General features: G+C 33.4%; 4 protein-coding genes across 22 annotated transcripts in view; 2 read left to right on the plus strand and 2 right to left on the minus strand.

Annotated features, from left to right (window-relative positions):
• Nucleotides 1-95: 95 nt before the first annotated feature.
• On the plus strand, nucleotides 96-2,055 carry Gle1 (nucleoporin GLE1). The gene is made up of 2 exons (XM_069038113.1): nucleotides 96-1,290; nucleotides 1,347-2,055. The coding sequence occupies exons 1-2, from the start codon at nucleotides 96-98 to the stop codon at nucleotides 2,006-2,008; spliced, it is 1,857 nt and encodes a 618-aa protein (XP_068894214.1). The 3' UTR covers nucleotides 2,009-2,055.
• Nucleotides 2,056-2,060: 5 nt separating this feature from the next.
• Nucleotides 2,061-2,444, minus strand: LOC138125119 (uncharacterized). The gene has a single exon (XM_069040399.1). It carries the CDS (start codon nucleotides 2,442-2,444, stop codon nucleotides 2,061-2,063), a length of 384 nt encoding a protein of 127 aa, XP_068896500.1.
• A 1,881-nt stretch (nucleotides 2,445-4,325) lies between these two features.
• On the plus strand, nucleotides 4,326-7,830 carry Edc3 (Enhancer of mRNA-decapping protein 3). Its single transcript, XM_069038116.1, has 4 exons — nucleotides 4,326-4,803; nucleotides 4,856-5,320; nucleotides 5,372-5,671; nucleotides 6,869-7,830. The coding sequence occupies exons 1-4, from the start codon at nucleotides 4,652-4,654 to the stop codon at nucleotides 7,341-7,343; spliced, it is 1,392 nt and encodes a 463-aa protein (XP_068894217.1). The 5' UTR covers nucleotides 4,326-4,651; the 3' UTR covers nucleotides 7,344-7,830.
• A 54-nt stretch (nucleotides 7,831-7,884) lies between these two features.
• Trpm (transient receptor potential cation channel, subfamily M) overlaps nucleotides 7,885-12,346 on the minus strand; it is an 85,792-nt gene continuing 81,330 nt past the window's right edge. For all 19 annotated transcript variants that reach the window (XM_069038101.1, XM_069038090.1, XM_069038097.1 and 16 more), the window contains one exon: nucleotides 7,885-9,982. In XM_069038101.1, coding sequence (XP_068894202.1) covers nucleotides 9,774-9,982 — 209 coding nt within the window. In that variant the 3' untranslated portion in view covers nucleotides 7,885-9,773. The remainder of the gene's footprint in view (nucleotides 9,983-12,346) is intronic.

Genomic DNA, 12,346 nt, shown 5'->3' on the forward strand with positions numbered 1-12,346 from the left:
AGGAGGTTAAGTTAAACCTCCATCTGCCTCCATGGACAAGACAGACGTAAATAAAAAAAATTTGGTTAGGTTTTGTGAATTTGTGTAGAATTAGAATGGATGAAACGTTACTATTAGGTTTTGAAAATTTAAAAATATCTGCGTTTCGTAAATATAGTAAATTGACCGGAGATGTCAACAATGTTACTATTGGTCCCAACAGTAGTGTATTAGAAGGTAACAGCCATGAAGAACAGGAACCACCGCATACAAGCAAGAAAAAATCAGTTACGTTTCAAGATCAATCTTCCAAAGAAAGTCCACTGCCTTTACCTCAAGTTTTAAGAGAATTTGAAGTCCAGCGACGAGAGAAACTTCAAGATGCAATCGAGGACCGTTACAATATGTTTGAAGATTTTGCAAAAACGCAACAAAAAGAGAAAGAAAGCCAGTGGTTGTTAAAGCAACAGGATTTCATCAAAAGTATGCAAGAAAGTGAGCAAACAATTTTACAAACTCTAAATCAACCTGATGTAAATAGGTCAAAGCTTAATGAAAAATTAATCAAACACTACCAAGAAATGATCCAGCGTAAGATGCAATATGAACAACAATTAGAGAAGAATAAAGAAAAGCAAAGAGTTTTGAATGAGTACATAGAGAACATAAAAAAGTGTCAGATTGAATTTCGAATGGTGTATCAAGAAATTAATGGTATTATCAAATCTTGTACTTCAAGTGAGGAATTGAGAAAATCTTTAGGAGATAATTTTAAACTGTTAAAGATCTTACCAGAAAGTTTTGAGGAGATAATTATAAAATGTAGGTCTTATAATGTTGATGAAGAGCAGTTGTTAAAGGCTGCTAGTATATTAAATCAGGTTAAAAGTTTAAAGAGACAAATTGAGGAAGTTGTAGTAAAAATTAATTGTAAGAAAGAAGAACAGGCTAAAATACAGGTACAGTCTCAACCTGTAGTAAAAGAAAATATTGCAGCAAAAAGTCCAACTGGAAGTAAAGGAACAATATTAACTTTACAGCAGTGTATAAGTCCCACAAACTTAAAAAAATATGCAGAGATTAAGCACTTTTTATCACATCACTTTGAATTATTTAAAGAATTGTCAGCAGATGAACATCAGAAACAGTTTCGATTTGACTGTAAGAAAGCTGTAAATATTCCAGTTAATGCTATTTCTGCTGTAAGTTCAGAACATTTAAGAGATAAATATATCAAGTTGAGTAACTTATTATCAGGGAAAACAGTAGCAGTGGCTGATAAACAGATAAATGCTTCGAAACATCCACAAGGTAAATTTATTTAGTATTTGTGTAACTCGAGTACTCATATACATTTTTTGTTTTAGGGATTCCCTTCTGTATGGACTTGTTAGCAAAAAAATTTGTTTTGCAAGGAGATCTAATGATTTCAAGTAATCCTGAAGCCTCATTTTGCTATGCCACAATAATAGTGTCTTTATGGAATGACTTTCCAAATTTTGGAAAGCTCCTGCTAGGCTATTTTTACACACAGTGCCCTTACTTGGTACCATTTTATATTCCAAAAACAGAAGAACAGACAAATGAAGAGTATTATGTCTCTCTAGGTTATCGTTATGTTGATGGTCAAATTGAAAAACAAGACAAATTCCTCAAGAGGATGACTGGTATTTTAAGACTGTACTTTGCCATCCTGATTGCAAAACCAAAGAGAGGGCAGCCAAAAAATCCACATGATATAAAAAATGCATGGAATTTTTTATCATCACTTTTAAAATTAGAACCTCAATTGGATATAACAGCAACAGCTTTACACACTTTCCTTGAAACTGTGGGTTTTGAAGTGGAAAGAGTGTATGGAAATGCATTCAAAAAATTACTCAGGATTATTATAGAAAAATTTATGCCTGCATTAAAAAAGATCGATTCAGGTGGCCCAGTAACAAGATTGGAAGTTCTTTTACAAGATTACAAGAGCAAAGGGTGGTTTGACAAGCCTAATGGAATTTTGTCTAGTAATTTTTGGTAATATTTATGTTAATCACATATAAATTCAATAAAGTTTATATTATCGTAGGTCTTTATTCTTCATTGATATTTTTAATCAACAACCTTCTGTTTGGTTCATTTTGTAAACCTAGTTCTATTCTCTTAACTACCCATTCAGTGTCTTGTTTGGCAGCCCAAAAGTAGATCATACCTTTCTGCTTAGGCCCCTTTACTGGAACTTCATATTGAGCTTTGTCATCTTTTGTAAAGTTCTTTTCACTGTTTCCTATATCTACTCTGCCATCCTTCATTGGTTCTCCTAACAGATAGACAGCACCCTTGTTGGTTCTGACGGTTTTTAACGCATCCTTGTAATGCTCCGTTTTTTTAATGTTTTCGCTGATTTTGAATCGCGCAGCCAACCCCATTGAAACAGTCAACATCCCACCAATTGCACCTATTTTAACTAAAGTCATATTGTTTACGCGCATTTTAGTTGTTTGTATGTTTTTCGATTCACTGATGGTTAACTTTCATATGAGGAATATGTCGGTGATATTATTTAAAATTGTAACCACTTTCTACTCAAGGTATCCCAAATTCTACTATTAGAAAAAAGTGAGGTTAGGTGACAGATGTTGCGATGTTGGTCACGTTAGTTTTGACCTATGGTTTTGACTTTTATGTCGAATTTGGTACATTTTTTGTTGTCAGGTTACTCAGGTTGACTGTGTTGTTTGTCAAAGTCAAATTAAAATTCCACAAATTGACAGCGGTTATAACCACATAACCACCGACCTGTAGTTATCAAACCATTAGAGATTATATGAAACTTTTATTAATTATCACTACGGAGAGTTCTTTTTCTTGTAGTGTTGACTGGATACTATGTGAAAGACCTGTTAAAGAAAAAGAAAATGATTTGAAGGAACAGAAATAATTACATGTATTAAACATGACGTAAATAGAGTTGTCAAATCAAAGATTGTAGATCACTGTCTAGATAAAGGATCACTGCCTGATCACTGCAAAATAGGTAGCACCAACTTGGCCAGTTTATAGAAAGAGAAATTAAATGTTTAATTCGAATAAAATTTTAATGCGCGATTAACCCATGAATCCGCAACTTCGATTGGTTCGTAGAGGGATTGGTTCAACCCTCAATCTGGTCACGTGTTCAGTTAATCTCGCATTTTAGATTACGATTAACTTAATTTCACTTCTGTAAACTGGCCCTTAGTGTTATTTGCTGTATACAGGATGATTCTGAAATAAGTGGAGTATCCTTCACACAAATTAATTCTGCGTAAATGACTTTTGGAGGTGAAATCAAAAGGATGGAAATTACCCTATATTCTTATAATTTTCAACGCCTATGAATAGGGAAAATTTGCCCGAATTTGAGCAACCATTGCTACATCAACTCGTATAACAAGTACACTGCTTTGTAAATGTCAGTAAATGTTTCTATGGAAATGATCGACAGGAGTTTGTGACCGACGGGCACCTTTTACTCTGTGCCTTTTACCTTTGATAATTTAATTCATGTATAAAAAATCCCATAAGCCGCGATGTATTTGTCACTTTGACATCGGATAAAGTTAGCCCTAACTTTGCATCTGGATAAAATGTGCTTAAACTTCCATGGCAAACTTTTTCGAACCTGATTATTGTTTGTTGTTATGATAACGAACCAACAATCTTAAACATTGACACAGCTTGTAATAAATTGACGTGCAAAATGGCCAATTCAATTTTTCATAATTACCTACCTATTATTATTCATTAAATTACGCTCGAGGTTTTTTTCGTCCAGGATAAAATTTCATTTTTTAAACTCTAATTTGGTTTCTTTTTGGTAAATTGACTCCACAAACCACCAGATAAAAAAACTCGTCCTTCGGACTCGTTTTTTTATCGGGTGGTTTGTGTCGTCAATTTACCAAGCAACCAAATTATCGTGAAAACATTCAATTTTATCCGGACAAAAAAAGACCTCTCGTGTAATTACAGTCGATTATTATTTCAATCATTTGTATCTCGAAAACGAAAAAACTTGTATAAGAAAATTTGTTTGTCTATAACTTCTTCTCATTATCACCAATTACCGTTTTTTTTCCAAACTTATTTCAGAATCACTAGATATAGCTAAATTAACTGGATTTAAACATGAAGCAAGAAAAAGAATCAGTGTGTCATTTTTACTCTATCTGCACTATTTGCAGTGATTTTGTTAAAATTTTTACAATGTATTATGAGGGTAATTTACTAATTTGTGAAATTAGAAATTTGGGTCAAATGACGCAATTGGGCGAGTACGGTCCTGGAGTACGGTTTTCACCAGAATCAGTAATCAAAACGGTTTTTAGAGAAAGAGATGGCCCATTCCACAGAATGAGTGCTAGAAAAAGAAAACAACTAAGTTATTTTTAGAAAGAAAGAGGAGTGTGTTGGTTGCAAAGAAATTGTTGGGTGCTGTTAGTGCAGTGTATATTTGTAAATTTTGAATTTTATGTATACGTACGGTAATTGTTGATTCTGAACGAATTGCTGATTTTATAATCTCACGAAAAGTGGAGATAGAACGATAAATCTGCTGCGCAATCTTACCTAACCTCATTTTATAAATCATCTTATTAAATCAACCAGTTGTTGAATCGTGCTGTTAATATTTGTAAAAGAAATGGCACAGTGGATGGGGTATATGGTTTCTATTAAATGTGGGAATGACACGGCATATCAGGGTGAAATCAATGCGGCTACCACTACAGAAATTACCTTAACAAAGGCGTTTTGTAATGGAATACCGTGTCCTCTAAACGAAGTCACTATTAGGTAACAAGTTTTTAATGTTTGTGACATTTCTAGAATGTTTAAGTTGTTTTAGAGCAAAGGAGATTGAAGAATTGAAGTTGATAGACAAGCAGTCGAGCTCTTCCCAACAAAGAAGCACAATTACGATCGCTAAACCGATTGCAAAACGCGCCGCACGTACACAGAGCACCTCGGATGTTACAAATTCTATTATAAAACATACAAACGCAAATGGATCTCATAGTAAATCTAAGCCCATTGATATTGAACCTAAGAACAACAATTATAATTTTAACGAGTCAAATTCATTTAAGAGTGGAACTCCAAACAAGAAAGAGAAGTCAAAGGGAAAGTGGTCCAAGGGATGGAAAGATGAGGAGTGTTTTGGCTCACCTTTGGACCACAAGATTAATAAGGATTTTGATTTCGAAAAGAATCTAGCGTTGTTTGACAAGCAAGCGATATGGGATGAAATAAACAATTCCCAAAAGCCTGATGTCATTAAGAACCTGGATAGCAAAAAGCCATCGAAATACAGGTTTGTACCATATTTTTTATAATACAGGTTTGTATAATTTGTAGTTTTCAGGCATGATGAAAACGTCATCGCTAGCACGCCCGCAACGTATAGGCAAATAATAGTGCCTAAGCAAGATTTTTGCGAGTACGTGACCGACGACGGATTGATTATACCTAGCATTTCACGGTCTTTGCGAAAAAAATTATGGGAAGTAGCAGACAGGGTGGGTTTGACTTGGGACAAGAGAGTGGAGCTGCTGGGAAGAGCAGCTGCTGAAATTTGTATTCAGTTGCTGGGAGGCGGACACCGATTGAACCCTCACAACACGCACCAGTTTCCCACTGTAGTGGTGCTGTGTGGGCCACATAAGTAAGTCTCTTGGAAATTAATTTGAAAATTTGGTCAAAAACCGTACACTGCCAGTCAAAAAAATTTCAACATGAAAGAAATCACGTAATTTCTACTTCTCCGTAAAATACAAGATGGTGGTGGAGTTTTGATGTTTTACACCATGAATTTGACAAAAAAAAAAACCGAGATCTGATGTCATAGTCAGGAACGCACCGCGAACGTGGACCATTTTTACCAAGAATCTTCAATTCGTGGCGTAACATGGGAAAACTTCGTTATTTATTTTTCCACCTAATTTAAAAAAACTTCAAAAAAGCTTAAAGGTCACTTCGTCTTTATTAAAATATACAGAGTCATTATAAACGATTGTCTCATCGCAGTAGGCGTTGGTGACGTAGTTGAATGTCCGCAGGCCTCATTACATGAGTGAGACTAGTATCGCCGATAGGTGGCGCTTCTGGGGGTAGTGGAAATCTGTCTACTATGTAGTTTGTCTAACGTTGCGAGGCTGACGGCACATCCAAAGTTTGTGTGGGTTTTCAATGCTAACTGCGATGGGACAATCATTTATACCCCACCCACACAGTTGCCACATAATTTTTCGTACATAGTTGCCATTCTTATCCACAATCATTTTGAATCACCCAATAGTTTGCAATAGAAGAATACTCAGACATCGCCACATGTTATGTTCTTTTTGATACGTTCACATGTCAGGCACTTTGGTGACGTAAATCAAACAGTGTGTCCAACGTCAAAAAAATAAAATAATTCATGGCCTCCCATTATGCCAAAACAACGTGAACTTGCTTTAATCGGATATAATTGCATTTTATATAAAATTACGTTTCAGTTCCTTTTTATACATGATTTTATTCGACTTTTTTTTGAATTTATACAAAAAACACAAGGAAGCCCATACAATTAGCGCACTAAATTTGGCAAGTGTGGAAGTCGTTAACCGAAGAATACACATGGTGGAAGTTTACCAAGCAGTAGTACGCCACTCAACTATTGTATTTAATGATAAATTTGAATAAACTATTTGAAATTACCTCGGTCCAACTTTCTTTGACCGACAGAATATTATTTTCTTGATGTTGCAATTTTTATGGGCGGAAGAGAATTGTAAAATTCGGTTTAGAACAAATAGTACATAAATTAATGTTTCCGCTAAATAAAATTAATCCATGATCAAGTATTTAACTGTTTCAGGCAGGGAGCCATGGGAATCAACGCTGCAAGGCAGTTGGCCAGTCACGGGGTTAACACACTCGTCTACGTTGTCTCCTCGGAGGTGGCCGTAGTAAAAAAGGAACTGTCGCTGTACACCCTTACTAAAAACCAGGCGGTTTATTCCGTAACAAATTTGCCAAATTTCGCCGATTTAATCATAGTCGCATTATGCGAAGATACCGAAAATCCCAAGGGCTATCCCGATCTTTGCGATTGGGCTAACAGAAACAGAGCACCGGTTTTAGCTCTGGATCCTCCTTCGGTGGGCACCCCAGGAATCACACCGAAGTTCTCCTTGTTGCCAGTACTACCGCTACCTCACTCTCAAAAGAATGGGAAATTATATTTATGCAATTTGGGGTTCCCGCTCGAAATTTTTAGTGAAGTTGGGATTAAGTACAAGTCGCCTTTTGGGCCGAAATTTGTTATACCGTTGCATCCAAAGGATGATTAATCTTTTATGTTTTAAACAAACTAACTGCTCTTTATTATTCTGACATATTTCAACACTTTTGTGCAGAAATAAAAGTAATAATTTTTTACTTGAAAACCACAACACAGTAAGAACATACATTTGAACAGGATTGAATGGCAAATGTGCTATTCGTTTCAAATTTACAAACATTCCTTACATCATATTTTTTAAAATGATTTTGGTAATTATCAAGGATAATAAAACGATTATATATTTTTTTATGTGGTGACATAACATTGTCAATTTTTACTGTTAATTTGAATTTACCAAAGTTCAAATAGAGAATTTATTTTGAATTATACAATTGCATTCAGCAAGAACTAATATATTGTGATAAGGACAATGGTATCGTCATTTTTTTGAGTTAGATTTCATTTAAAAAAATTGAACGTTTACAGTGAATTGCTTTCTACTTAATTTAACATTGTTTTCGATGTTACAAAGTGAAATAAAGTTGCATTTTTCAGAGGGTGTTTTATTTCGCACTGAGGAATAAGTATGGTAAAATAAAGTGCTGCGCTGCACATCATTTCATTTATTTTTAAATACTTTGTCAAAACATACAATATAAATTTGTTGGTAACACAATCATAAAAATACATTGCGATATGTTTCACTTTAATAAAATCATGTAGGTACGTTTTCCACAGATGAAAAATCATGCGACTTTTGTTAATTACATTTACTGTATGAAAAATGGTGTAACTACGAAAACACTTTGTGAAATGGCAAATTTCAGAGTATAAATTATCCTGATTTTTTACGGAGTCCTTACGAATTTTTACATAGATATTTCTTAAAATTACAGGAGACACATCAGGACCGTTAAATAAAAAATCAAATGTATTGCTATAATCACCAAAATTTGAGCACTACACTTTGAGCTACCGCTAATATTAATGATTGTATGTACAGACATCAGATAAAAAAGATTGGGGACATGATTGTTTCGTATAGATTCACATTATAAAATTACTCCCCATCTCTATATACAGCTTACAATGAACAAAAGAAATTTTTACACCGTTACTGACTACTCGTGTCGCATCTCAAATATAAAATCCACACTTTTCAGTGAATTTGGTCTGAGAATCGATACAGTTTAGCCGGAATTTTATATTTCAGTTGCGACTTTGATATTGTCGATTTTATTTATGAAACACTATTTAAATTATTTACTTAAAGACTCAAAAATATCACAATTACAATCATGACGTAAATAAAATTAATTTCCATTGAAGCACAGTTGACCCCAGTTCCAGCAACCTGCAATCCTTGAAGTAACATGCAGAGGGGATTTGGTTATTACAACATCATAATTAAAACATTTAACAATTTGTGTGGGTCACACCTACACAACAGTCAAGACAATTGGTTTGTTGGCAGATTCACTTTTAATCACGTTTCGTGTTTATCGTTTTCACGTTTACAGTTTAAAAGAAGATACAATACAAACATGTTTTCGGTCTGTTGTAAATGCCAACTCCGCAGACTGAAGTTGCTTGCGTGTTCAGTATTTTTATGTCCAAATATCATTAAAAAAACTAAAACAAAATTACCTATTGTTTAACAGTATTTGATTTTCGTTTCGATTTGTTGCTAAATCTAACTGTTAGCAAAAATATACGTATTTGTAATTAATTGGTGTTTTTTAATTTTTGAAAAATAAGCACAGAAAAAACGAACACGTTCACTGCGATAGATTATTAAGGAGAAAAAGGAAATAAAACGTTTCACTAGGTACCGTATTTTTGACTGATTAATTTGTAGAATACTCTGGTTGTTGGTAAACGTGTTAACTACTTTTTTAATGTAGGAAATAAAGGTCAACTAAGCAATATCACTAAGAAGGTTATTAACTTTTCTTGGCTAAACTAATTTTAATGGAATTGAATGTAATCTACAGAACACAAGAACATTTTAAATTTCTAAATCAACATATCACTAGAATGTTTCTAATGTTTAAATGCCATTTGCCTTAATTAATCTGCGAATAAAAATAATTTTTTTATTGTTTCGATAGGAAGATCGGGATTATCGCTATTATTAAATTATCGATAAATTTAAGTTTCCCGTTTATATATCTTTGGCAAATAATATATCGGTCTCAGGAACAATACAAAACATTAAGAATATCTATAAGCAGTGAAGAGAGAATTATTTTACTTTCATACAATTTTTAATGCACCACAATTCATCGTTGAGAATATCTTTCTACAAATCTAAATCAGAATCTACGTCATTTTAATTTACGATCATGTGGACACAGTGTATATATCTTTATAAAAACATTACTAGTAGGGCCGAACAGTAGAAAAAAAGTGCAGTTGTGATATGACTACTTGTGTGCGATGTTTAGACCTGCCATCTGTTAAAATACAAAAAACATATTCCACGACGTGTGTAGGATTAGCACATAGTCTCCGATTGCATATGAAGACTATTTGTAGAATCAGCCTTTTGCATTTCTCTTTGTATCGGTAACTGCGACGAATCTAGGACTATTGAAGGTCTTTGAGGCATTGGTGGCTGGTTTAAGAGGGCTGCAGCTATGTCGTTGGATTCCGTTGAGTCTTGCCGGTCGGTGGAGTCTTGTTGGGTCGAGTCGCTGCTGGAACCTGTTAAAGATTGAGTAAACACTCTTTGGTAAATTACTATTACTGGTAGGTATTCAAAAAGAATAACGTTTCTGAATGATGAAATTTAAACAAACGTCCAAGTGTTTCACTATTGTGTTCATTGCACTACTTAAAATTACTTGTAACATTACAAGTTCTGACAAAAGAAACTTTTCCACAGCAGTACCTAATTACGAGAATTTTTGTTACGCCTTAAAATCTTAATTTGAAGTCTGAGCTGTTAACACAAAATTACACAAACTTTATTATAGACTGGCCTCATGAAAATGATACCAACTTTTAATTTGTACTAAACTCTAAGTTACCCTCGTTCAAATTACTGGAAAAGTTCTTCGCACTTACTTTTAATTATTATTTTCTCCCGAGTATATCGAGGGTTTTCGTTTTAGAGTCCTAGTGGTTTAAATCTAACTGAGTTATAGAACATACATACCTATTTATAATAATTTTTTTAAGTGGTTATTCATGGCGTTTTCATCTTTCACTCTGAATTATAAAATAAGTGAACTGAAAATGAATGTGATATATCCTAAAATAAGTCGTGTAAAAAGTGGGTGTATAGACAAATAAATGGGAATATAAAAATTAGTGCTTGCAAATTAATTATCGTTACTTGATAGAAATATCTGTAACGATAAAATAAAATCCTCGATGCCGTGCCCCCTTTAAGAAAACAGATGCAAAGCTATTGAACGTAGCACTCGTTTTAGGGATTAAAAAACGGCATTCTAGTTATTTAGCCATTAAAAAAATGATATTCGGCAAAACTGTTTTGTTTACATATGAGCCAATCAGTTTCAAATTTTCAGAATTTGCTTTCGGTGCAGATGATTGGACGTTTTAATGAAAGTTTAATCTTTGCAAAATACTCAGCTCAAAAAATTGGGGTTTACCCACTGTAATAAACGGATTTCGCAATTTTTAAAGACCTGGAAAATAATGAACAAAATCGTAAATGAAATGTATTTTTAGGCTAACATTGTGTGTTGATAAAGAACATTTCAGCACAATCGGGACTGTAACTAAAAATACATTTTGTTACAAAAATCAGTTTATTAATGCTTTAAAAAGTGTGCACCCACACTATGTAATAAATCATGTAAATGGCTGAACAAATTAGCAAAAATATTTTTAAAAACCACTTAATCCCTTAGATTCACTGAGCGCTATGATAAAAAAAAATTCCAGTACATTAGAAATTTTTTTGATTGCATTATGGAGGATTTTTTTTTTAAATAAGGTGCAATCGTACGATGCGTGTGGAAATTGGTAATTTATTTGACGAAGGAGTTGAATACAACGTTCTTTTGTTCGACGAGCCCCTTAAAGGTTCCAAATCGCTTAAAATCTAAAAACTAGCTTTACGTTTCGTTTTGACAAGTGGTGACATTTATCAAAATTCGTTTACACAGGAGAAAATTCTCAAATTCTGACAGTGTCGAACAAAAAAAGCAATATTATCTCCGCTAATGTTGTATCAGACTATTAAATTTCAATGCAAACATTTCTATTTCTTTTTGTTTTTCTTATCCTGAACAGTTTCTATCTAATTTGCATTTTATGGTTACACCATGAACGCAATAAAAGGAAGAAATCTCGCAGAATCTCAAGTAGCTGTTTGCTTGAACAACGCTTTCAATAATAATTTTTTTTTTCTGAGCAGTGCAAAGCTTCACAAAATCTAAAAATTGACGCTGTAATATCTATTTACTGAACCAAAATTTCATTCGGATTTCGCCAATCGATACTTTTAGCACTTAGTCCAACTAACTTCGTATCATCAGATAATAATAAGTTGGCTTTCTTTATAAGGAAATGATGTTGTGACGAGAAAAACATAGTTTTTGATGTTTTACGCTTCCTCTTAGTAAGGCGTAACTAATCAGTACTATGTACAAGAGATTCTGATAAAACTTAAATATCGTTCGTGATACGGTAAAAGGTCGTATGTCAGAACATATTTTTTTAAATGAATAAACATATTTTATTTGTTATCAAAAAACACATTACATTTCTGATATTTCTACTGTAAAATAAATATATAGTCATACTGATAACAAAAGCTAAGGTAAGATTTAGTGGTAAAAAAATAAAATAAAAATATTGCTTAATTAATTTTTTTGTCCTCTGGAAAAGTTTATTTTTACATCAACGATATTAGTTGTAAAACATTTTTAGAAGCGCAAATATTGTGGAATTTCTGTTTGCGATGATCAGCTACAATCTCCCTAATGCATTAATTACAGTGAGATCAATAAACAGTCTGATCGCAGCAGCCAATGAACTTTCTTCTGCATGTCTGATTGAAAAATATTTGACAAAATTTCAGATTGCCGACATTTT

This window comes from Tenebrio molitor, chromosome 2 (assembly GCF_963966145.1).
Source record: "Tenebrio molitor chromosome 2, icTenMoli1.1, whole genome shotgun sequence".
Lineage (NCBI taxonomy): Eukaryota > Metazoa > Arthropoda > Insecta > Coleoptera > Tenebrionidae > Tenebrio > Tenebrio molitor.

Bases quoted from the DNA above. Each gene is read 5' to 3' on its own strand.
- Gle1 (XM_069038113.1), top strand. From the start codon at position 96: ATGGATGAAACGTTACTATTAGGTTTTGAAAATTTAAAAATATCTGCG. The intron at 1,291-1,346 runs GTAAATTTATTT...TTTTTGTTTTAG, and splicing joins TGCTTCGAAACATCCACAAG to GGATTCCCTTCTGTATGGAC.
- LOC138125119 (XM_069040399.1), bottom strand. From the start codon at position 2,444: ATGACTTTAGTTAAAATAGGTGCAATTGGTGGGATGTTGACTGTTTCA.
- Edc3 (XM_069038116.1), top strand. From the start codon at position 4,652: ATGGCACAGTGGATGGGGTATATGGTTTCTATTAAATGTGGGAATGAC. The intron at 4,804-4,855 runs GTAACAAGTTTT...AAGTTGTTTTAG, and splicing joins CTAAACGAAGTCACTATTAG to AGCAAAGGAGATTGAAGAAT. The intron at 5,672-6,868 runs GTAAGTCTCTTG...TAACTGTTTCAG, and splicing joins GTGCTGTGTGGGCCACATAA to GCAGGGAGCCATGGGAATCA.